Source organism: Dipodomys spectabilis, unplaced genomic scaffold, assembly GCF_019054845.1.
Source record: "Dipodomys spectabilis isolate Male_0828 unplaced genomic scaffold, ASM1905484v1 ptg000416l, whole genome shotgun sequence".
NCBI lineage: Eukaryota > Metazoa > Chordata > Mammalia > Rodentia > Heteromyidae > Dipodomys > Dipodomys spectabilis.
This window is the reverse complement of record NW_024871093.1, coordinates 2281832-2307670: the sequence shown is the minus strand read 5'-3', so window position 1 is coordinate 2307670 and position 25839 is coordinate 2281832. Positions and strand designations below refer to the sequence as shown.

The window sequence follows — 25839 nt, the reverse complement described above, 5'->3', positions numbered from 1 at the left end:
GCACTAGCCTTGAGAACAAAGAGGCTCAGGGACAGTGCCTAGGCCCACAGTTCTAGCCCCATGACTGGCCAAAGGAAAAAAAAAGTAATCAGATTATGCAGATGCATGGTCTGAGAAAAATTTAGGTATGAATGGAGGGAAGGAGCGTTCCACATGGGCTTTCTCTGTAACTCCCCAGTCTTCTGTGGAACCCTTAGCCTGAAACTGCTAGTTATGCATTGTATCGATGACCATGCAGGTAAGGGCATAAACTGAGCCAACTGCTCTTAGGTAGGGGCAACAGCTTACTCTATCTCTCTTTTCATTCCCTGGGACTTCAGGTAGACTTTTGACTCCCAGAGGAAGGCAGAAGCCTTTATTTCACTCCCATTCAAACATGTAAGCCCCTTCCCTCCTACAACTACACCTTGCCCCATTGGGTGATCATGCCTACCTTCCAGCTGATGCACTAAGACTACAAGTCACCCGCCTACCTTCCAGCTGATGCACTAAGACTCCAAGTCACCACCATGAAAATACTTTGGAAACTCTAAAACCACTTATATGGCAGTTGTCATGACTTGGCCTCCAGAGACACTGAAGTGACTTTAGACAACAGAATAGCCATCTAGTACAGAAGACTGACTGGAATTTGGATTCTGGCTCCCCCAACTCTAAACATCACAGTCCTTATCTGTAACTTGGCTGCTATAAAGAATAAATGATGTGTCACATCGAGTGTTTGGCTCAAGATCTGGCTCATAGCAAATGCTCAATAAGTCCTATCACTATTTTTTTTTTTGCCAGTCATGGGGCTTGAACTCTGGGTCTGCTGTCCCTCAGCTCTTCAGCTCAAGGCTAGTGCTCTACCGCTTGAGACACAGTGCGACTTCTGGTTTTCTGGTGGTTTACTGGAGCTAAAGAATTTTCACAGCCTTTCCTGCCCAGGTTTGCTTTAAACCATGATCCTCAGATCTCAACCTCTTGAGTAGCTAGGATTACAGGGGTGAGCCACCCGTGCCCAGCTCCTATCACTATCTTATGTTAATAACAATGGCATAAACCAGTTACAGAATGGAGGAAGGGGGAAGATGTGGGGGGGGGAGGGTGGAGGGATCAAGGGCTTGAAGTCCACACTCCACATTCTGGATTTGGGATGGAGATGAGATCAGAAGGCAACAGGCTCTCAGGAAAGAAGCTGGTGATTGGAGGTGTGCCTCTGTTAGGAGAGGGGTGGGGTATGCAGGGCAGCCCTAGTGGTATTCAGCACAGATATTAAACAAGAAGGCATCTTCTTTTCGTGTTCCAGTACCCAGGCTTGAACTCAGGGCCTAAGTGCAGTCCCTGAGCTTTTTTTTTTTTTTTTTGCTCAAGGCTAGCACTATACCATTTGAATCACAGCTCCACTTCCAGCTTTTCCATGGTTAATGGGAGATAAGAGTCTCATGGCTTTCTTGCCCTGACTGGCTTTGAATCTCGATCCTCAGATCTCAGCCTCCTGAGTAGCTAGGGTTACGTGAGCACCGCGGGCGTGGGTTTTGGAAGCGGGTAAGTGAGGGAGGTGGATCAAGCGAGGCTTTCAAGCCGCAAGCCTCAGAGCAGGTGCGGCTTCACACAGAGAAGCTGCAGGGAGACCCTGCGGGGCGGGATCGCAGGGAGTAAGCGAGCAGCCGCCAGGCAGGGCATGTGAGTGCGGCCCGCGGCCGCCCAGCGAAGCCGAACATCTCACCTGTTTCCGACTTGGTCGCAGCGTCAGCCGCTAGGTCCCACCAGCTAATGGAACTGCCCCCAACGCGCCCGCAGCAACTGGGATCGCCCTACTCGGGCGCCCACACCGCGCTGCCTTGGCAACGGCGTCGCACGCCGCCGAGCTGGCTGGGAGGGGCCGGAAGCGCGCGCGGAAGGAGGCGTGGCCGGAAGTGCGTCAGCTGCCTTCTGCGGCGACTCACTCGGCCGCCGCCATCTTGCGAGCGGGTCTTACGGTCCGTGCGGGGGAGTGTGCCTTCACGCTGTACCGGTCTTCGATAACGAGGCGGACTGGCAGCCCTGAGCGTCGCAATCATGCCTGCTGGACCCGTGCAGGCGGTGCCTCCGCCGCCGCCGGTGGCCACGGAGCCTAAACAGGTACTGCGTTACCCCCTCTCCTCGACCTGCCGGCGGCCCCCGAGCCTAGGCCTAGTTCCTCCGCGCCAGCGCGGGCGCTCCGGGCTCTGGCCGGAAGCACTCTGGAGGCTGGGACTACAAGTCCCAGGAGGCATTGCGCTTCCCGCTCTGCTCAGACTTCTGGACCAGAACAGCATAGGCATCACCTAGGAAGCAGCTTATTAGAAATAATAATAATACAATCTCTTGAGCTGGTAATGTGGTTTAGTGGTAGAGCGCTTGCCTTGCCTGCATGAAGCCTTGGGTTGGATTCCTCGGTACCACATAAGCAGAAAAAGCCGGAGGTGTCGCTACAAGGTTAGCACTAACCTTGAGCAAAAGAAGCTCAGGGACAGTGCCCAGGCCCTGAGTTTTAGCCCGAGGGCTGACAAAAAAAGAAAAGAAGAATCTCCACTCCAGGCCTTCTAAGTTAGGAATATAGATTTTAACAAAGATTACATGGTAATTAAAGTGTGAAAGCATTGATTCAGCCATTCAGTCTCTCAGTTGGGCCCACTTAGCTACCCACTAATCTTTAATTTCTTAACCTGAAGAATATGTTTGGGGATGCTGATTTCACCATATCTACCTAGTGTTTGCCCTAAGCCAGACACTATACTAGATTCAATGATGAATGATGCACAACAATTGTCTTAGGAAAGCACCCAGACTACACGGGGTGTTCAGCAATCTTTACTGTTCAGATCAGGGTAAATGATGCAGTGCTAGCAGTCCATAAAAGGCTCCTAGTTGGTGGGACTTGGTGCTTGCCTGTAATCGCAGTTATTTGGTACTCTGGCTGGAGGATCAAGAGAGGAGACTATCTCAACCAAATACAAACAAACAAAAGAGTTGGTAGCATGGATCAAGTGGTAGAGCCTTGTCTGCTATTAGGCCATTCTGGGTTCAATTCCCAGTGCCTTTAAAAAAAAAAAATTGGACCTGGGTGACTCACACTTGTAATCCTAGCTATTTGTTTATTTATTTTTTTGCCAGCCGAGGGGCTTGAACTCAGCTCTTCAGCTCAAGGCTAGTGCTCTACCACTTGAGTCACAGCGCCACTTCTGGCCTTTTCTGCTTATGTGGTGCTGAGGAATCGAACCCAGGACCTCATGCATGCAAGGCAAGCACTCTACCGCTGAGCTACCTTCCCAGACCATTCCTAGCTATTTAGAAGGCTGAGACCTGGAGGATCATAGTTCCAGGCCCAACCAGGCAGAAATGTCTGAAATTTCAGCAAATGCTGAACTAGTGGTAAAAGTGCCAGCCTTAATCCTGAAAGAGTGCTTGAGGACCTTGAGATCAACTTTCAACCACACTGTTATACAGTATAGTGTGCTACAAACTAGTAGAAGTGTTAGGTACAAATGGGTTTGTAATTTAATCACTGTTGGGAGAGAGGGATAAATAGAGGAAGCCCACAGAAGTGAAATTTAAATTGGCTTTTTAGAAGGATGAGTGGGAATATACCAGAAGTATAGTTGGGGAAGGGAAATTACCTTTTTTTTTTTTTGGCCACTCCTGAGGCTTGAACTCAGGGCCAGGACACTACCCCTGAGCTTCTTTTACTCAAGGCCAGCACTCTACCACTTGAGCCACAGTGCCACTTCTGGCCTTTTCTGTTTTATGTGGTACTAAGGAATCAAACCCAGGGCTTCATGCATGTTAGGCAAGCACTCTACCACTAAGCTACATTCCCAGCACTACATTCCTTTTTTACTCTATTTAGTATATGTCTATTTTATTAGCTTATGTTAGTTATATGGTCACTGTTTTTGTGTGTATGCACATGCGTGTGTGCATGCGTACATGCCTGTCATGTGTGTGCTATATATACTGATCACTGCTTTTGAGTTCAGACTACAGCAGGCAACATAACAAGTGAGATCCATGCGCTTTCTACAAACATTTCAATGCCTATGTGTTCCTAGTACTTTCTAGGCCCTGGGGGAAAATAAAAAAATTGATACCAGGTTAATAAGTAGAAAAACAGTCAAGATGCTGTGTCTCATATCTGTAACCCTAGGTAATCAGAAGTCAGATCAAGAGGATTGTGGTTTGAAACCAGCCTGGGCAAAAGTTCTCAAGACCCCTATGGTGTGCACCTATCATTCCAGCTACAATGGAAATATAAATATGATGATCACCATCCGAGCTGGTTCCAAACTGTGATTCTCAGATTATAGCGTCCTGAATAGCTAGGGTTACAGGCATGAGCCACCAGCACCTAGCTGTTTTGTCTCCTCTGCTCTCCTCTCCTCCCCTCCCCCCTTCCCCTCCTTCTCTCCCTCCCTCCACCCCTTTCTCTCTTCTTTCTCTTCCTTTCTCTTTCCCTCCCTCCCTCCTTCTTTTCTTTCCTTTATTTCTTTCTCTCTTTTTCTTTCTCTTTCTCTTTTTCTTTCTCTTTCTCTCTCTCTCTTGTTTCCCTCCCTCCCTTCCCTCATTTTTTTAATGTAAGGGATCAAAACCAGGGCCCTGTACATGCTAAACACATTATTACTGACTATAGTCTTCCTATTTCTTTACTTAATAAACAGTCACTAAGAATTCCATGCCAACCAGGCACTGCTGACTGATGCCTATAATCTTAGCTACTCTGGAGCTTGTTTGAAGTCAGCCAGGGCGGACATATCTTGAGACTCTTTTCACCAGTTAACCAGCAAAATGCTTGTTAGAGGCATGGCTCAAGTGATAGAGTGCCAGCTGTGATCTGAAAACTGAGAGTGCAACTAAGTTTAAGCCCTAGTACTGACACCAGAAAAAAACTTACATACCAGGCCCAGTGCTGGTGCAGTATTAAAAACATGGCCGTTTGGATTCTGCATTGTAGTTTCTTAGAATGCATTTAGTACTCCCAAATCTTACCATACTTGTACACATGCAGATTTCTGGCCTAAGTGTTGAGTAACTGGATGCCTGGGTATCTTCCTGAGGCACTAGCTGTGATACCTAGTACTTCAATAAATAAGTAGCTAGATGAGTGCAGATACCTGTTTCCTATGAGACAGTCTCGCAGTCTAACTGGGGAAGAGGGGATACAGAAAACTGTTGTTTCTCAAGTTCAGGAATGGGCTCTGCATGTGCCATTCATTTAAGAGAGCTGCTTTTCTCAAGCAGAGATCCAGGGCAAACCCTTGGTTCTTAGTAGTATCCTGAGGGGAATGGGTGATATCTCCCCCAAACTAGGGATTTCAAGACCTTTCTCTATTTTCACAGCCAAATGAAGAAGAAGCATCTTCAAAGGAGGATTCTACCCCTTCCAAGCCAGTGGTGGGGATTATTTACCCTCCCCCAGAAGTCAGAAATATCGTTGACAAGACTGCCAGCTTTGTGGCCAGGTAACGTAGTTAATGCTGCCTGCATGGTGGAAACAAGTGCATCATACACATTGTATAAGGATACATATCCAAAAAGTGGCGTGGGATTGTTACAGAAGTGTTGTTGGCTTAGGCTTGTAAGCTCATTTAAAACCACAACATGGCAATGAGATAGGCAACAGACTGGTAACTAACCTAGCACAGCTTTGGGATAAGGGAGAGACACAGTCACCAAGAGACTTGCTTCCAAAATGAGCCCAAGGAAATTTCTAGAAAGCTGCTTTGTCACAGTATGTGTGTCTAAGAGCTACTTGCCTAAGAAGATTTTTTTAAAAAAGAAAGAAAAGAAGAAAGACCTTTGGTCAGTCTTATTATGGAAGGACCATTTGCAAAATTGAGTGCAGTTCCACCTTGTCAGCAGGTGGTGATGGGGTAGTAGGAGACTGCCTAGGGTTCAGTTAGATCATGCACTTGCCAGTTGTCTTCCGGGATGTGGTAGAGGTCATTCAGCATTCCTTCCAGCCCTCCCCATTGTACTTACTCTCTCATGTCCTTAGATGGAATCTTCTTGAGAGCCACTTGACTCCAAAGGTCAGTATTTCACCTGCTTAGGCCATTAAGAGTAGTCTTTTAGCAGTTAGCCAGCTGTGTCCAACATACAGTTTTATTTTGCTTAACAATATTTTGTTAAAATTCAGATTAGTTGCCACTATTTAAAAAACAAGATTATAACATAATAAACCTAGGCTTACAGCCCTCCCCTCTCCCTCTCTCGCCCTCTCCCTCTTTCCCCCTTCCCCTCCCCCTCCTTTTCTGGTCCTGGGGCTTGAACTCTAAACAACCACCAAAAAGCTAGAAGTGGATCTGTGGCTCAAGTGGTAGAGCACTAGCCTTGAGCAAAAAGCTTAGGGACAGCATATAGGCCCTGAGTTCATGCCCCATCTGTATTCAGAAGACAGAGAGAGAGATTACTCTGGCTGATGTTTTCAGTTTGTCTACTCTGTGCAGACCCATATCATATTTTAAGGACTTTGATAACCTGGGTTTAGTTAAAAGCTATTCTGCTTGAACATTATTAGAGCATTTTGTTTTGTATTGCATTGTACGTATTTAGATCATGTGTCATAGCAACCCTCATGCTTTCCCCTGATAGGTTAAAAAAAAAAGGAAAAGGATGTGGCTAAAGAATTGGTACAGGGTTGGAGGTATGGCTCAAATGTAGTACACTCCCAAGCAGTGCTTGCCCCTGAATTCAAACCCTGCCATGGCTCCCTCCCTCCCCTTCAAAAAACATTAGTATGATCTCACAGCCAGAACTAAACTACCAACAGTTTCACTTTTTCTAGTTTCCTCTTGGGTTATGGCAGGTACCCCCCACCTTTTTTTTTTTTTTTTTTAGGTCTTTGGAATGTAGCAGATACTGTCATATCTTGGTTTTCCTTTCTACACTGAGTTATAAGCATTTTCCCAAATAGCTCTGTGATCTTCCTTGTCCATATGTCTTCTTTTTTTTTTTTTTTGGTCTGGTCGTGGGGCCTGAGCGCTGTCCCTCAGCTCTTCAGCTCAAGGCTAGCGCTCTACCACTTGAGCCACAGTGCCACTTGCGGCTTTTTTCTTTTTGCTTATGTGGTGCTGAGGAATCGAACCCAGGGCCTTGAGCATGCAAGGCAAGCGCTCTACCACTAAGCCACCTTCCCAGCCCTGTCCATATGTCTTCTATAGATGAGTGTGTGCCCTATGTAGAAGATAGGCCTTCCTTGATTTAGCCATTTCTATTGAATTTTCCTTTGAAATTGTTCCTAGTGTTTCCACTTGACCAATAGGGCCAGAAACTGTAAGGAAGTCTTAGCATTTTCTTTCCTATTTAGATTGTTTCATTAGAAGAAAACTGTATGATACCTTAATTGCTGAGAGAGTTTTTTTGTTTTGTTTTTTTGCCAGTCCTGGGGCTTGAACTCAGGGCCTGGGCACTGTCCCTGAGCTTCTTTTGCTCAAGGCTAGCACTGTACCTCTTGAGCGACATTTCCACTTCCACTTTTTCTGTTTATGTGGTGTACTGGGGAATCAAACCCAGGGCTTCATGCATGCTCAGCCAAGCACTCTACCACTAAGCCACATTCCCAGCCTTGAGATTTTTTTTTTTTTTTTTTGTCAGTTGTGGGGCTTGAACTCTGGGCCTGGGCGCTGTCCCTTAGCTCTTCAGCTCAAGGCTAGCACTCTACCACTTGAGCCACAGCACCACTTCTGGTTTTCTGAGTGGTCTATTGGAGATAAGGGTCTCACGGACTTTCCTGCCCAGGCTGGCTTTGAACCGTGATCCTCAGATCTCAGCCTCCTGAGTAGGATTACAGGTGGGAACTACCAGCACCCAGTAGCGATAGTATTTTTTTTTAATATTTAAAAAAAAATGTTTTACCAAGCAGCTTTCCAATAATTTTGTGCAATCTGCTGCCACAGATATAAAAGTTTATGCAAGTTTTCTTTTGAGGAATACACATGGTCAACTGAGTGCCAGTGGCTCATGCTTTAATGGCCTAGCTACTCAGGAGATTGAGATTTCAGGAGATTGAGATTTGAGGATCGTGGCTCGAATAGCCAGTCCACTTATCTTTAATTAACCACCAAAAAGCTGTTAGAAGTGGACCTATTGCTCAGGTGGTAAGAGTACCAGCCTTGAGTGAAAAAGCTGTGGGACAGTGGCTACCCCCCCCCCCCCCCCCCCCCAGTACTGGCACCAAAAAACAAAGCAACAAAAAAAAAACTACACACACATTCAGGCATGGTAGCACACTCCTATAATCCCAGTGCTTGGGATGGTGAGGTAAAAGGCTGGAAAATTCAGCCTTGTCTACATAATGACATTCTCTAAAAAAAAAAAAAAAAGTAAACATGGGCTGGGCTTGTAGTTCAGTGGTATAGCACTTGCTCAGCACGTGTGAGGCCTTGGCTTCAGTCTCTATGACTGGATATTTTGTGTGAGTATGCCAGTCCTGAGATTTGAACTCTGAGCCCGGATGCTGTCCCTGAGCACTTTACCACTTAAGTCACAGTTCCACTTTCAGCTTATTGGAGGTTAATTAGAGATTAGAATCTCACGGACTTTTTTTGCTTAGGCTGGCCTCAAACCATGACCCTCAGATCTCAAACTTCTGAGTAGCTAGGATAATAGACATGTGCCACCAGTGCCCAGCTGTTTAGTTGGATCTTTTTAGCCACAGTCATTGATTTTGTAGTATTTATGCACTTACCTTTGTTTACATTGCTCTGGGAGAAAGCTTCTCTGGGTCACATATGTTATAGAACAGGTAATAGTCATCTGCAATCAAGTATGGCTGTCAAAAGGAGCTTTTGGTTTCTAAATTGGGTCTTCCTTCTTTACATTATTCTAAACTGGTCTATGGGTGATAACTCAAGTGGTAGAGTGCCTTGAGTTTCCCTAGTACTAACTAACAAAAAACAAAAACAAAAATAGAACCACTAAGTTGGAAACTACCCTTAAAAAGTCCCACCAGCTGGGCTGAGTCAGTATCACGTCTTTTTCTGCTGAAATTTATTCCTTGTGTTAGAGGATCTACTGCTAAAATTAACACTAAGCCAACTTAAAGAAATAGAATAGTTTGGAATGAACATGCCTGCATTCTCATCATTATATGTTTCAAATTGTTTCCAGATGTGTCGGGCTTGTGGGCATAAGAGACAGCCATGCAGGAGACAAGCAGAGTTCTTGGTCTGCCTTGGGCATTTGGTGGGCATGGTGATCTAGTTTAGACGATTGAAGTGTGCATTCGCCCTCTTCCTGCTTGTGCATGGTTTGTTATGTAGTAAGATAGAAATGCTTCTTTAAAGCCTGAGGTTCCAGCTGGACTGCTGCACAGTCAAATCGAGACCTCATGGTGTTAGTCACGCTATAAGGAGTAACCAGAGCTTGCTGAGGGACTAGCCTGGGTGTTGACCCACCCCAGCATTACTCAGATTTTTGTGGTAGCTAATCTGGGACAGAGTTGCTAGCCTCTTGCCTCCAGTCTTTTTTTTTTTTTTTTAACTGGCAGGGCTTGGTATTAGGTGTGGAGAGTGACCTGGCTGGCACAAGCTCTTACAACCATATTGTGGTATGTTTGAGGCACCTCTTTGAATGTAGGGCTGTGGCCAGAAGAACAATGAAAGCTCTCCAAGCATCTGCTAATACCTCATGCATCTTGAACATTTGTGGAAGTACCCTTCCTCACCTTCATAGCCACTGTTTGATTCCAACAGACTTGGACATCTTAAGTAATTGGGCTTGATGATGCTTGAAGGCACAGAGGAAAGACCAGATTAGCCATACTTTATACATGGAGAGAGTGAGGCAGGCAGGGAGGGAGTGCTTTGTATTAGAGCAGGCCAGGAGTCAGCATGAAACATATCCATATCTAGAGTCTTAAAAGTTCATATGCTTTTCTGCCTGACACAGCACAGGTGTCACATGTATGTATGGCGCTTTGAATTAGTTCCATTGGGAAACCATGCAGGGTTCCATAGACATCCTGACCAGGACATGTCCACATTATATTGACATTTTGAAGACATGCACGTTAGAGACCTGGACCTATCAGGAGACCTGTCCCAGGTAGGGAGAACAGGGGAGATCCCTCCCCATACCCTGGCAGTCTTATCTTAGCCCTGTCATCTGAATGTGTAGTACACAGCCCTGCACATCTAAGGATCTGAGTCCTTGTAGCATTTCTTCCATGGGCCTCTCAATAGAAAATGGGATGGTTGATTTTAGGCAATACTTGGACAAAGTTGTTGAGTTTGTTGTTGTTTTGCCAGTTCTGGGGCTTGAACTCGGCCTGGGCACTGTCCCTGACAACTGTCTCTTTCTCAGGGCTAGCACTCCATCACTTGAGCCACAGCACCACTTCTGGCTTTTCTGTTTTGTGGTACAGGGACTTTTCTGGCTTCGAACAGTAATGTTCAGATCTCTCCCTCCTGAGTAGCTAGGATTACAGGCGTGAGCTACCAGCACTTGTCTTGAGCTAAAAATTTTTACTGAGCTATTATCACTTTGCTATCTTTACTTTGGACTGCCTTTAGTTAGTGAGGGCTTACTAGTTTGTATTTGGAGTAGTAATGTGTACCTTTTTTCACTCTGGTGCTAGGGCTTGAACTCAGGACCTTGTGCTTGCTCAGCTTGCTTGCTGCTTAACTGGGGCCAGAGGATGCAACAAAATGGTGAAACACTGACTTAGCATAATTAGGCCCTCAGTTAGATCCACAATACTACACACAAAGCCAAAACTCCCAGCTATTACTTTAAAAAAAATCATTTATTTATTTTTTTGTCGGTTGTGGAGCTTGAACTCTAGACCTGGGCCTGTTTATGTGGTGCTGAGGAATCAAACCCAGAGCCTCATGCATGCAAGGCAAGCACTCTACCACTGAGCCACCTTCCCAGCCCCTAAAAATCATTATTTTTAAAAAGATATGTTGGGGACCTGGGAAGGTAGCTTAGTGTGTAGAGTGTTTGCCTTGCATGCATGAAGCCATGGGTTCGATTTCTCAGTACCACATAAACACAGAAAAAGTCAGAAGTGTTGCTGTAGCTCATGGTAGATTGCTAGGCTTGAGCAAAAATGGCTCAGGCCCTGAGTTCAAACCCCAGGACTGGGAAAAAAAAAAAGATATATTGGGCCCTAATGTAAGTCTTTTTGTTTTGTTTTGTGAGTCGTGGGGCTTGAACTCTGGGCCTGGGCACTGTCCCTGAGCTCTTCAGCTCAAGGTGAGCACTCTATCATCACTTGAGCCACAGCACCACTTTCAGTTTTCTGGTGGTTAATTGGAGGTAGTCTCCCAGCCTTTCCTGCTGGCTTTGAACTATCTCAGCCTCCTGAATAGCTAGAATTGCAAGCATGAGCCATCAGCGCCCAGCCTAACATAAGTTTTACTAAAATAAAGTTGCCGCTGAGTGCCAGTGCCTCATGCTTATAATCCTAGCTATTCAGGAGGCTGCTATCTTAAGATCAGGGTTCAAAGCCAGCCTGGGCAGGAAAGTCCATGAGACTCTTTATCTCCAATTAACCACCAGAAAACTTGAAGTGGCACTGTGGCTCAGAGTGGTAGACCACTAGCCTTGAGCAAAAGAGCTCAGGGACAGCACCCAGGCCATGAATTCAAGCCCCAAGACCAATGACAAAAACAAAAAAAAAGGAAAAGACACTAGTAGTCCAGCCGGTTGTAGAGATGGCAGAAGTGGTCAAAGAACCTGGGACTGGGCTGGGAATATGGATTAGTAGAAGAGTGCTTGCCTAACATGCATGAAGCCCTGGGTTGGATTCCTCAGTACCACATAATCAGAAAAGGCTAGAAGTGGTGGTGTGGCCCAAGTGTATAATACTGCCCTTGAGCTAAAAGAAGCTCAGGGACAATGCTTTGGTCATGAGTTCACAAGCCCCAGGACTGGCACAAAAAACAAAAAGAGCTCAGGACTGACAAAAAAGTACTAGAACAATGACAGTCTTAAACAGGCAGTATAGGGAAGATGGAAAGTTGTGTGTTTTTGTTTTTGTCTGAGACTGGGACTTGAACTTGGCCTGAGCCATGCCTGCAATGTGAAAGTTATATCAATTCTTCTGTTTTTCCCTTCAGAAATGGGCCTGAATTTGAAGCTAGAATATCAATTCTTCTGTTTTTCCCTCCAGAAATGGACCTGAATTTGAAGCTAGAATACGACAGAATGAGATCAACAACCCCAAGTTCAACTTCCTGAACCCCAATGACCCTTACCATGCCTACTATCGCCATAAGGTCAGCGAATTCAAGGAGGGGAAAGCTCAGGAACCCTCAGCTGCCATCCCCAAGGTCATGCAGCAGCAGCAGCAAACTACCCAGCAGCAGCTGCCCCAGAAGGTTTGGAGCCTTATCTCTCTCTCTGGGCCAAGGAGGAAGCAAGGAGAGGGAGGGGGCACATAATTAATTTTGCCATCCACAAGCACCCAGTGAGAGAAGTGAAGTCCTTATCCCCAGCCTGCAGGGGCAGATAATAAGGCTCAGGTGGCAAGGTTCTGGTGGTGGCTGGCACTTGCCAAGCACTGCTCATTAAGCTCTGCGCTCGGTGCTTGAGGACTCTGGCCTCAGGTCTGCATGAAGAAGCTCACAGAATGACTATTTTCCAGATGATGAGTCTGAGGCCTGTCCAGGTGTAGTTTACCAAGCCCAAGGCCTTGACCACAGTTAGTGTAGGGACAGTGTTGTGCTATATGAAGGACCTCCTGCCTGGCTCAGCTGAAGGAGGTGGTGTGGCTTGTCCTGGCTGCCCTAATACCATTTGTGTGCTGAGTTTGGGAATGCTGAGGCCAACAGTAGGTACTGTAACTGATATGAATGAAGACTGGACTGTGTAGCCGGGCCTGCTTCCTTCACTTTGTTTCTGTCCCAGATTTTTTTGGGGAGGGTATCCCCTTGTTTTGCAGTAGGAGAGTTAGGTTAGACCTTGCAGTTTACTGCTCACGAGTCCTGAGACTGCCTCAGTTCCCTCATCTGTCTGCTTCATGGTTTAGAGGTCATGGAAGCACTTTGTACAGTAGAACTGCATGCTTGGCATCCTTCCTGCATTTCCAACCCCTTCAGGTAAAATTTTACAAGCTGAATTCCCATGAGGTGTCTTGCCACCTAGTTTAGAATCTTGATTTTGGAGCAGCAGAGAACATATTTGGTGTGGGTCTCACTCAGAGCTGCTCAGGGAGTTGAAGCCGTAGTAAGCGCTTATGAATTAGGATTCTCATAGCAAGTGCCAGTGCTGTGTTCATAATAAGTGGAACATAGAAGTCCACAGCCATCTTGCTGGGGAGAGGGTATCCTTGCCTCACATTCTCTCTGTGTCCTAGGTCCAAGCCCAGGTGATCCAAGAGACAATTGTGCCCAAAGAGCCCCCTCCTGAGTTTGAGTTCATCGCTGACCCTCCTTCCATCTCAGCCTTTGATCTTGATGTCGTGAAGTTGACGGCTCAGTTTGTGGCCAGGAATGGGCGCCAGTTTCTGACCCAACTGATGCAGAAAGAGCAGCGCAACTACCAGTTTGACTTTCTCCGCCCACAGCACAGTCTCTTCAACTACTTCACGAAGCTGGTGGAACAGTATACCAAGGTGTGTGGGCTGAGTAGGGGGCTGGGGACCAGGCTTAGGGAAGGCAGCATGTCTCCCCTCACTTCTTTCTGCCCATTTCCCTGGACAAATGTTAGGAATCCCAATTTACTGCAAAATCTTGATTTCTAGTCAGTGTTTCATTAAATGCAACACAGACCTCTTGATTCTAAAGTGAAAAATACATGCTGTTTCCCATGGAGCAGAAGAGCAAAAGCTCACTTGATCTTGGTTTTTAGTACGAGTACAGATTGTAAGCAAGGCCTCACAATGTCACAATTTTTCTGACTTTTTAGCTTTTAAGCAGGAGGTGTCAGAAAAGTTACCACGGAGATAACTGGCTTGTGGCAGCCAAAATACTTAAAAAAAAAAAAAAAATAGAGAAGGAAAAAAGTGCTGCTGTGTAACAAGGCCTAGTGGTACTAGCTGCTTTTAAGTACATGTACATTTTTGCTTGTCTACTAAGGATATGAGAAGCAGCAAGCTCTTAGCATTTGGCCCCATTAACACTCAAGAACCTGGGCGGTAATTGGTGTTTTAGCAGAAAGAGGCTCAACTAGATGAAGTCAATGGGGTTAGAATTTAGCTTAGTGCTTGCTTAGTATGCATAAGAGTCTTGGGTCATAACCTCAACTTTGAAAAAACAAAAGGAGAATGAAAAGAAAGGGAAATTGTCTGGGTGCCAGTGACTTGTATCTGTTGTAATCCTGGCTACTCAGGAAGTGGAGATATGAAAATTACAATTCGAAGAACCTTGGGCATTCACCACCCTGGACAGATAAACTCAAGAAACTTTTTTTTTTTGGCGGTCATGGGGCTTGAACTCAGGGCTTGGGTACTGTCCCTGAGCTCTTTTGCTTATAGTTAACACTCTACTAATTTGAGCCACAGCTCCACTTCTGGTTTTCTAGTGGTTAACTGGAGATGAGTGTCTTGGGCTTTTCTGCCAGGGCTGGCTTTGAACTGAGATCCTCAGCTCTTAGCCTCCTGAGTAGCTAGGATTACAGGTGTGAGCTGGTAGCTCCCAGCCTAAGAAACCCTTATCTCTAGTTAACTATCAAAAAGCTGAAAGTGGAAGTATAGCTCAAGTGATAGACTGCCAGCCTTGAGCGAAAGTGTTACGGGAGAGCTCAGAGGAAGGAAGACAGGCAGGCAAAATCTCTCAGATAGTTAATAGTTGTGCTGAAATTGAAATCCACATTTAACTCTAAAACCCATTTTTTTTTTTTTTTTTTTTGGTCGGTCGTGGGGCTTGAACTCTGGGCTTGGGTGCTTTCCCTGTGCTCTTCAGCTCAAGGCTAGGGCTCTACCACTTGAGCCACAGCGCCACTTCTGGTTTTCTAGTGGTTTATTGGAGATGAGTCTCATGGACTTTCTTGCCCGGGCTGGCTTTGAACCTCAATCCTCAGATCTCAGCCTCCTGAGTAGCTAAGATTACAGATGTGAGCCACCGACGCCCGGCTTAGAACCCTTTTCTTCCTGCTGCAAAGTTACTAAGTCAATTATTATTTAGGTAGGTGTTGAGAAACAGTACAGCTACCATTGAGAAAATAAACGTGCAGCATTTCCCCATTTAATCTCTAGTCATGCATAATGCAGGCATACTATGCTCACTTTTGAAGAGAAAATGGGTACATAGAAGTCAATCTGACCAGAGCCACATAGCTAGGGGGTCACGGAGCTAGCACTGGAGATCTGGCATTAACAATGTAGACTCTAGTAGCCTACCATGCTGTCGCTGCCACAATCAAGAATCTTGGACATGATAATACTGATATTTAAAATTGTATCATTCATTTATTGCAGCGAATACTGACATATATTTTCTTGGCGCATATTTTTCTTGCACATATAGTGGAGGTGGTTTTTTTTTTAGTTGGGATGTTCTTTACATCTGTTGTCTTTATTTTTTTTGTTGTTTTTTTTTTTTTTTTGGTCTTGGGGTTTGAACTCAGGGTGTTGTCCTTGGGTTTTTTTCCACTCAAGGCTAGCACCCATCACTTTGAGCTACAGTGCCACTTCCAGTTTTCTAGTACTTAATTGGTGAGAAGAGTCTCAAAGGATTTTCCTGCCCTGGCTGGCTTCGAACCACAATCCTCAAATCTTAGCACTCAGGAGGCTAAGCACTCACTGCTGTGAACCACTTGCCCAGTTGTGCACATCTGTTCTTGATATCTAGAAACAAATGTGAAATGTCTAAAAGGATCCATAAAGATTTCTTCTGACTTATTTTACTCTAACATATAATTAGAAAGAATTGTAAAAATGAATGTGTTTAGAAAAAGATGAAATCCAGAAGCTGTAATGCAGCTAGAATAGCAATCACTGAGGGCCCAAGGCCAGAGGGTCACAGTAGCAGTTTTTGTTTTCTTTGGCCGTGGGGGGGGGAGGGGCAGTCGTGGGCCTGAACTCTGGGCCTGGCCTGGGTGCTGTCCCTCAGCTCTTCAGCTCAAGGCTAGCACTCTACCACTTGAGCCACAGTGCCACTTCCGGCTTTTTTTTTTCTGCTTATGTGGTGCTGAGGAACCAAACCCAGGGCCTCATGCATGCAAGGCAAGCTCTACCACTGAGCCACTTTCTCAGTCCCACAGTAGCAGTTTTAAGTGAACTTTGGGTTAATTGCCCCTGGGGAGTACCTCCATGGCTGAAGATGACCAGGTCTTTCTGTTCTGTTATTTTGCTGTTTTCTTCTTTTGAACTTGGGTGGTATTGGCAACAATTATGTTCAAAAACAGAGGACTGAACAGATAGATTCTATGCCTGGGAGGCACAGGGAGAAATGGGGTGGCGTTGAACTGCTTTGCCAGAGGCAGTAGATAACTGTTGGGTCAGTTGAGATGGCTAGCTGGTTAGAACAAAGACACTGTTCCTTCTTGGTTAGCATACATTGTTAAATGTTATTCAGGGTTGCTGGAGATGTGATATTGGAAAGAACCCAGAGAAAGCCCTATCTTCATAGAGTTTCTACTCTAGTGAGGAGGAAACAATGTCAATGTCAGTGTATGTCAGGTTGATAAGTACTATGGAGAAAAAGCAAATTAGGAATTCAGGGAGGTGGGTTATATAGGCTGCAGTCTAGAATAGGACAGTGAAGAGGACGCTTGAGTAGCATTTTCAAAAACTTAGGAGGCCATTGTCACAGAAGCAGCTGTCACATTCTGATGGTGTTTTGGACAACTTGCCAGTGCTTTATATTTTTCTTGATAATCCTGGAAACAACCTTAAGTTGATGGTGTCACGTGTAAATGCTAGTGTCACCACTTGTAGAAGAAAACCAAGAACTAGTTGTTAAGTAACTTGCCCCAAATCCCGATTACAGCCAAGAGAGTTGAGATCAGGCTCAGAATCCCACATACTCTCAACTCTGTACCCTGTGACAGGCTCAGAGCAAAGCTGCCTCTTTGTCACATGATATGATAGTTACACTGATGGTTGCTTTAACTCTTCTCTTTCAGATTTTGATTCCACCCAAAGGCTTGTTCGGAAAGCTCAAGAAAGAGGCTGAAAATCCCCGAGAAGTTTTGGATCAGGTAACTGAGTAGGAATCTTTGCAACTGGCTTCTGATGATGCAAGTTATCAGTACAACCTGGGATGTACCAGCCACTGAGTTTGGTTTGTTTGGAAACAGTTTCAGAAGCAGTACAGGTTGATCCTCCCTAATCTGAAATCCAGATTGTTCTGAACATTTTGAGTGAGGCCAGCAAAATTCTACACCTGACTTCATGTACTAAGTCATCGTCAAAATGAGATGCACTAAATTTGTTGTGTAAAATTACATTTATAATATACATAAATTAGAATAGGACATGGGTCCAATCCCCAAAATATCATGTGTATGCAAATATTCCAAAATCTCAAACACTTTTGGTCCAGAAGCAAATCCAGTAAGAAATGTCTACTTCTACCTTGTTATGTTCTAATCCAGAATGGTGAGAGGAAAAGCTTTGTGGCTATGAAAGCCAAAGAAATCTAGGTGCTATAGAATACTACTCTTTGCTTTCCTCTTAACTTGGGGAGTCTTTTTCTACTCTAGCCAGGAAGCTACCTCCCAAGCAGGTCCCCTGGTGATGGGTGCCTTTTGAAGTCTCCAGGTTTTCGGAATGCAGCAGTCATATTAGTACTGGCTGTTTTGGTGGCCAGATGAAGGCTTCTGTTTCTTGGTTCTGAGATTGCTGGTTCTTAGGTTAGGTTGTCTTGTAGACTTCCTAGAGTAAGGTTTTGCTTCTGTGAACACAGAGCACCTTACTAACTCCTGCAGACAGTGCAAGTTTCCCTTGTGGGCAGAGCAGTGCTCTGGTCTAAAGGAGATGTTGGCCGCTGTGGTAGCCATGGAGGCGACAGCCAATTGGGAGCAGACTGATTAAACTGTGCCATGCTGTTGCCCATCCCCGCAGGTGTGTTACCGAGTTGAGTGGGCCAAGTTCCAGGAGCGTGAGAGGAAGAAGGAAGAGGAGGAGAAGGAGAAGGAGCGGGTGGCCTATGCTCAGATTGACTGGCATGATTTTGTGGTGGTGGAGACAGTGGACTTCCAGCCCAATGAACAAGGTGGGACTGGGAGGGCAGTGCTGCCTGAGCCATCCCAGGGGGCCTCAAGTAGATGTTCACAGTTCCAGTGAGCATCAAAGTCTCACTGCCAGAGTATTTCCTTCACTTGTACCATTTTGTGAAAATTAGTATAATTCAACAACCACTTATTACGCCACACCCCAGGTGGGCTCTGCAGTTAGTGAAATGAGACAGCACTCCAGCCCTTAGGGAGCTCATGAACAGGCAAATTAGATGAGCTTTTGCTAGGAATGCCTTTAACTCTGACTCACTCCTGCCAGGGAACTTCCCACCCCCAACCACCCCAGAGGAGTTGGGGGCCCGCATCCTCATTCAGGAGCGCTATGAGAAGTTTGGGGAGAGTGAGGAGGTGGAGATGGAGGTTGAGTCTGATGAGGAAGATGAGAAACAGGAGAAGACTGAGGAACCTCCTTCACAGCTGGATCAGGACACTCAAGTACAGGACATGGATGAGGTAAGCTCCCAGGTGGCCTTGGGAGTGCTGGCCTTTCCCCTCGAATCTGGCAGGTCAGGTGATAGTCTCCACTGAGACTGAAGCCTACTTCCCTTAAAAGTAGTATGGGCCCTTGACTACTCCAGAGTGGCTATTCAGCTGCCCAGGCAACCAGACCTCTTTGTAGCTGCAGCAACAAAGATTCATTCAGAGGCAAGAATCTGAAAACCACTGGCCCTGTTGTGGCCTGCCTTCTCTTTAGCACAGAGGCTCTGCCCCCACCACCCCTACCAGCCCTCAGGGAACTCTGCATCACCCAATGTTGTGTGAGGGGCCCAGTGGATCAGCAGTTCCCAGAGCTTTTCTAAATGTAGCCCATACTTCCTTTGCAATATCCCTACGCCTTTCCAGCCTGATCCTCCACGTAGGCACAGTCTCCAGAGCCAGGCTGCTCTCTGCCTTGGAAAGAATTTGTGTGCAGCCTGAGAAGAAAGGGCCCCTGTGTCTGTGGGAATTGACTTTTTCTCTCCCTCCCAGCGTTGCTCTGGGAGCAGCTACCATTGAGTGTTGGCTCGCCCTCGTGCCCCTCCCGCCATGTGCAATGCCCTTGGCCCCTTGGGACTGCCTGGTGCCAGCTGCTGGAAATGCCTGTGAGCAGTGTTAACACCATGGCTCCCAGTGCTCCCATTCATGCTGTGAGGAAGCAGCTTGGCCTACCGCCGGCTGGCCTCGGCTGCCCTGGAAGGCTTAGCATGTGGATACTGGCTGGCAGAGGCCAAGGCTCTTTGCCACCCTGAGAGCTGCCAGGGCTGGTCTCCTTTCTGAATCCTGCCACCCCTCTACTTCTCAGGGTTCAGATGATGAAGAAGAAGGGCAAAAGGTACCTCCACCCCCAGAGACACCAATGCCGCCGCCTCTGCCCCCAACTCCAGACCAAGTCATTGTACGGAAGGACTACGATCCAAAAGGTAGGGCATGCTTTCTGCATTCCTCAGACCAGGTCATTTCTGGAAGAGCTTGAGGCATTTGTAAGAACCTTTATAACCCATTTCAGGCTCATGGGGGCAGCAGGACATAGTCTTGTCCTGGTGCCAGGTATAAGGATGGCACTGAATAAATGTGTCTTCCATGAATGGTTCATTTCCTCAGCCTCAGCTGCCACCCCGTGTTCTCACTTGGATACCTCTGTTGTCTTTTAGCTTCCAAGCCTCTTCCTCCAGCCCCTGCACCAGATGAGTATCTTGTGTCCCCCATTACTGGGGAGAAGATCCCTGCCAGCAAGATGCAGGAACACATGCGCATTGGGCTTCTTGATCCCCGCTGGCTGGAGCAGCGGGATCGCTCCATCCGTGAGAAGCAGAGTGATGACGAGGTTTATGCACCAGGTGAGTGAAGAGTCTAGAAAGCCCATAGCAGTGTTGAAATGCAGTCAGCTTGTTTTGTGTAAATCCAGAAGACAACAATGAAAGCTATATTTGGGGCTGGAGGGAGGAGTACTGGGGTTTGAACTTAGGGCTTCGCATTTGTTAGGCAAGCACTCTTTATCACTTGACCCACACCATTAGCCCTCAGTTAAAGCATTGGAGGATAAGTGTAGCCTGTGATGTTGCAAAGACTTCTCATTTGGGCTGGGAAGGTGGCTAAGTAGTAGAGTGCTTGCCTTGTATGCATGAGGCGGCCCTGGGTTCAATTCCTCAGCACCATGTAAACAGAAAAAGCTGGAAGTGGTGCTGTGACTCAGAGCACTAGCCTTGAGCTGAAGAGCTGAGGACAGCTCCCAGGCCCAGAGTTCAAGGCCCACAACTGACCAAAAAAAAAGACTTCTCATTTTTCAGAACTCTCTAGGGGAATCCTCTAGCAGGATGAGGAACCTTTTTCTACCAAGCACCATTGGATATCTATAGCATCATTTGTGACTGTACTAAATAATTGGATAGCCAATGAGAAACATGTTTGTCCTGTTATGTACCAAATGATTTTGGGGGCCTTTTATGGCCCATGAGCCAGGTGTTCTCACCTTACTGTAAGGAGAAGGGGACACCAATGTGATGAGGTTCCCTCTGTGCCTTTTGGACAAATGGCTGGAGCACTTTTACTGAATGAGATGTAGTTGTCCTCATATTGCCATGAGGAAAGCCGCAGGATGGAACAGACGCTGCCAGGGCAGAGGACTGAGCTTTCTGTCCTGATTCTACTTACCCCAATCAGTCATCCCTATCCTCTCAGTTGCCTCTCTGGCCCACTCTGCTTTTAGCGGTTAGATGGGTGGACAAGCACTGGGCCTGTAGGCTCAGCACTGAACCGAAAGGCCTCCTGCAATCCTCACTCAGAGTACAAGAGTATAGTGTTGGCTTTATGCCACGAATCTGCCTTCCACTCTGCACTATCCAAACACCAGGTTTATCTTCCCCTTTTCTCCTTTTCTGTAACTGCATATAGGTCTGGATATTGAGAGCAGCTTAAAGCAGTTGGCTGAGCGGCGTACTGACATCTTTGGTGTGGAGGAAACGGCCATTGGTAAGAAGATAGGTGAGGAGGAGATCCAGAAGCCAGAGGAAAAGGTACAGTTTGCATGAATTTTTGTTCCTTCCCTGCTATCTGTCTCCCACTTAGGCTCAGCTCCAGTAGTCCTGACAGGTTATGGCTTTGCTTTTCCTTACAGGTGACCTGGGATGGTCACTCAGGCAGCATGGCTCGGACCCAACAGGCTGCCCAGGCCAACATCACCCTGCAGGAGCAGATTGAGGCCATCCACAAAGCTAAGGGCTTGGTGCCAGAAGATGACACCAAAGAGAAGATTGGCCCCAGCAAGCCAAATGAAATCCCACAGCAGCCACCACCTCCATCTTCAGCCACCAACATCCCCAGCTCAGCACCACCCATCACCTCGGTGCCCCGGCCGCCTGCGGTGAGCCAGCAGCCACCCTGTGACTCATTCTTTCTAGGACTTGGTTCTTGGGGTTGGATACGTTTGTCTAAGGATGGCAACTGCTTTAGAATGGGGCCAAATTAAATTGGGAGAGAAAGGACCTTTAAACGGAAGTGGAAACCTCTAGCCTGGTCTTTTACCTAGAGTAGGACTGAGCATGGAGGGAAGCAAAGTGGTAAATGTGGGTGGTCTGAGGCCAGGAAGAGCTTTACAGGTCTTTGAGGACTGTTGGCCTTTTTCCAGGAGGCTAAGTTGAGATTGGTCTCTGTAGAAGTTCCAACTGCCATGAGCAGCTGGTTGAGTTTGACCCACCAAGTCCTAAGTAGAGAGAATGTCACCCTGGTCCTCAGCCACAAATTGCTATTATACCTGATTGAGGCTACAATCTCTCTTCACCAAGGGAATGAGCCCAAGGGTCTAGCCCCCATCCTCAGGCACCAGTTGCCATCTGTGTGTGCCCTTAGAATCAAGCCTTGGCTTCCTGTGACCTGTGGGTCTCCCCCTCACCCAACAGATGCCGCCTCCTGTCCGTACTACAGTTGTATCTGCAGTTCCTGTCATGCCCCGGCCACCGATGGCATCTGTGGTCCGACTGCCCCCAGGCTCAGTGATCGCCCCCATGCCACCCATCATCCATGCGCCCAGAATCAACGTGGTGCCCATGCCTCCCTCAGCACCTCCTATCATGGCACCTCGTCCACCGCCCATGATTGTACCAACAGGTCAGTATCTATGGTGAAGCTTCCAAGCCATTGCGGTCAAGAGCCACACTGGTGCAGGGTAGTAGCTGATATTAGTGGCAGCTACTCCAGCTGTTTCCAGCCTGGAGGGAGGCCCTGGTGTAGCACATGAAAGAGCCCCAAACTGGAGCTGGGAGCCATAACTCTAGGGGACATAGGAAGTTGAAGTGGTATATGTCATAGCTGCTGCCAGCCCCAAACTGGAGCTGGAAGCCATAACTCCTAGGAGACGTAGGAAGTTGAAGTGGTATATGTCATAGCTGCTGCCTACACTCATGTCAGGCCTGAGACAAACTCAAATCTTGAAGGCCTGACAGATGTTTGTCAGCCGGCACCTACTCAGTCCATCAGTACTGCTCTTCTGTAGTTCCCTGCTGCCCGATATGGGCAGCCTCCCAGGGCTCCCTGCCAAATAATCTGCTGGCTGCCAGACTCAATGGGGAGTGACATATCACACCTCCAAGGAGCAAAGCCTTTGCGATCTCCCTCTCTCTCAGTCTTACCAGCCCTCCTGAGTCCTGGTCCCCTCACGCATTCACCCTCTGCTGCTTGTCTTTGTAGCCTTTGTTCCTGCCCCACCTGTGGCTCCTGTCCCAGCTCCAGCCCCCATGCCCCCAGTCCACCCCCCACCTCCCATGGAGGATGAGCCTGCCTCCAAAAAACTGAAGACAGAGGATAGCCTCATGCCGGAAGAGGAGTTCCTGCGCAGGAACAAGGTCTGTGATCAGAGTGCTGCCCGCACCCTGGAGTGTGTGGATAAGGTGTTCCTGGCCCTGCTCTGCTCCCGTGGTTTGAACTTCTGGGGGCTTGTGAACATGAGTCAGGTGTGAGATCAGCAGCTGGGGGGGTCTCCTGGTGTGTACTGGCTGCATAGGCAACGTGATCTGGAGATGACAGGAGCCCTAGACACCTGGAGAAAATCCTTGGGCCTGCCCTTCCACCCCTGCCAACCACAGTTCCAGCCCTGGGAGAGATTGCTGCTGGGTAGGAATAAGGGGGGTAGGAGCCATGGCACCACTTGTAGGGAAGCCATTAGGCTTCTGAGAGGAGGCAGAATCAGCTCCTGCTCTCCCTTCCCGGTACACTTGACAAAATCGTTATCTTTCCAAAACTAGTGCTTATTTCTTAGACATTTACTTGGGTGTCAGGTGGATGAGCATTTGCCATGCTCTCCGTACAGTGCTCACAGTAGCACTGTGCCATACTGTGCTCAACCTGGTTCACACACAGGTGGAGGTAGTGAAGCTTAGAGGTTCAGCCAGTGGGGAAGCTGGGTTGGGAACCCAGGTCTCTGACTTCACAGCCCATGTTGTTTCCCTAATGGTGCTTCTTGGTCACCCACCTGCTTCCTCTTAGCTCCCTACACACTAGGAGTCAAGGCATGGGGTGACAAAAGAGAAATGAAATTTCGTTTACTATCACAAGGGATGTCAGTAGAGAGGCAGACCAAGTGTAGGAGCCCAGGCTGGATGGGCCCTGGGAGAGCAGAACGGTTCCTGGTTGGTTCAGGGCTCCCCCAGCCATATCCACCACCTCTCATTTTGCAGGGTCCTGTGTCCATCAAAGTGCAAGTGCCCAACATGCAGGATAAGACGGAATGGAAGCTGAATGGGCAAGTGCTGGTCTTCACCCTCCCGCTTACAGACCAGGTATGAGCTGTCACCAACTGGTGACTCTATGGCATGGAGCCATAGGGGCGGATGACTTCCTCCAGCAACCTTAGCAAGGGAGTAAATGACTTCTCCTTGGTCTTCCAGGTCTCTGTCATCAAGGTGAAGATTCACGAAGCCACAGGCATGCCTGCAGGGAAACAGAAGCTACAATATGAAGTGAGTTAGAGTTTCCTCAGTCCTACTCTTTTTTTTTTTTTCCCCAGGGCTGAGGACTGAACCCAGGGCCTTGCGTGTGCCAGGCAGGTGCCCTTCCGCTGAGTTAAACCCCCAGCCCAGTCCTACTCTTAATACCTCTGCAGTCCCAGAAGCTATGTCCTCTGTGGGAATGCTCAGTGGGGTAGAGGGTCCTGGGTGTGGCCACCTGAGTCCATCCTAGAAATGGGGACACTGCCTGGGGTGCTGGGGCCAATGACCTAACAGAGTTAGGGGATCTTCGGGTAGTCTTGTATACAGTGCAGAAAACTTTTGTCTTAGTTGGGCGCCAATGGCTCACATCTGTAATCCTAGCTACTCAGGAGGCTGAGATCTGAGGATCCTGCCAACCGGGGCAGGAAAGTCTGTGAGACTCTTTATCTCCAATTAACCACCAGAAAACCAGAAGAGGTGCGGTGGCTCAAGTGGTAGAGTGCTGTCCTTGAGCTGAAGAGCTCAGGGACAGCGTCCAGGCCAGAGTTCGACCCCCACAACTGACCAAAAAAAAAACCCACAACTTTTGCCTCTGCCTGTGATCTGGGTTGGAGACCTAGGGCAAAGCTCGGGAGTCCCTGGAGGTTCCTGAGACATTATGGCACTGGCCTAGCCCTTGTGACCTCTAGCAGCTTGGCTCAGTGTAGATGTGGAAGGAGTCCAGTCTGAGTTGTGCCAGGTGGTGCAAGAGTGCTGCCTTCTCCTTTGGACTCAGACATGTCTGCACTCGGTTTTGTCTGTGAATAGAGACAGTTGGTTGAGATGATGAAGTCTCATGATTTGCGTGCCAGCCCCATGGGGTTAGTCCAGGCCAACATCTTGAAGAGTTGAGCTTTGAGCTAAATGTTGACAGAGGTTGGAGGTAGAGAAGAGCAAGCATTCTAGGAACAGCTTGAGCTCTCACCCCCCCACCCCTGGCCTTTCCTCCAGCTGCTGTTTTTCTAAGTCCAAAATAGGAATGACCAAGGGTTGTAAGGCTACAGTCCTGTGCTCAAGGCCAGGTGCCACACTAAAACACCCTATCTGTATTCCAGGGCATCTTCATCAAGGATTCCAACTCACTGGCTTATTACAACATGGCCAACGGAGCCATCATCCACCTGGCCCTCAAGGAAAGAGGTGGCAGGAAGAAGTAGAGAGAACCACTGTTGGGACCCTGCTCTGTCTTTTCCTGTTCCTGCCTCCTGCCCCAGACCCAGGAGCTACCCTGGACCCAGGCTCTGCCTACACATTTTTTTTTCCCTCTTGTTCTTCATTCCTTTGGGCACCTCACTAGGAAATGAGCCCAAGAGTGTCCTGAGGGAGAGTTTGTAGTGCTTAGTGGCATGTAACTGATAAAATGTGATTGCTAAGGTCATTCATCATTTGTGTTGTCATGGATTGAATAAACCTCTTGTACCCTTGTGAAAGCCACATGAAACAACCTGTTCTTAGGCCACCTGTGCTCTTAGACACTGAACAGTGCCATGAGCATGTGCTCAGTCCTGGGGTTTGCATCTGTAGTCATGTTACCATCATACCTTATTGCAAAGTTTTTGTTTTTAGTTTTTTTTTTAAAAGCATTATATTTGTATTGCTCTCTTAAAATGTGATGCTCCAGAATCTAGCTGTATATGTAAATGACTAGTACAGGGCACCTTCCACAGGCCATATCCCACACAACAAGGGTGAAGATATGCTCCCTGGGGCAGGGGTAGCAGACACATGCAGGCCTGATACCACCATCACCTGTTGGGCTCAATGGCACTGGATAAGT

The 25839-nt window shown here is 47.4% G+C and overlaps 1 protein-coding gene across 1 annotated transcript; it reads left to right on the top strand.

The window, feature by feature from the left end:
• The first annotated feature begins 1906 nt into the window (after nucleotides 1-1906).
• Nucleotides 1907-25493, top strand: Sf3a1 (splicing factor 3a subunit 1). Its single transcript, XM_042667703.1, has 16 exons — nucleotides 1907-2103; nucleotides 5338-5459; nucleotides 12116-12323; nucleotides 13301-13558; nucleotides 17011-17085; nucleotides 17951-18101; nucleotides 18383-18576; nucleotides 19406-19523; nucleotides 19755-19940; nucleotides 20995-21116; nucleotides 21218-21463; nucleotides 21999-22206; nucleotides 22786-22940; nucleotides 23772-23873; nucleotides 23982-24053; nucleotides 25118-25493. Exons 1-16 carry the CDS (start codon nucleotides 2041-2043, stop codon nucleotides 25217-25219), a joined length of 2382 nt encoding a protein of 793 aa, XP_042523637.1. The 5' UTR covers nucleotides 1907-2040; the 3' UTR covers nucleotides 25220-25493.
• The last annotated feature ends 346 nt before the right edge of the window (nucleotides 25494-25839 follow it).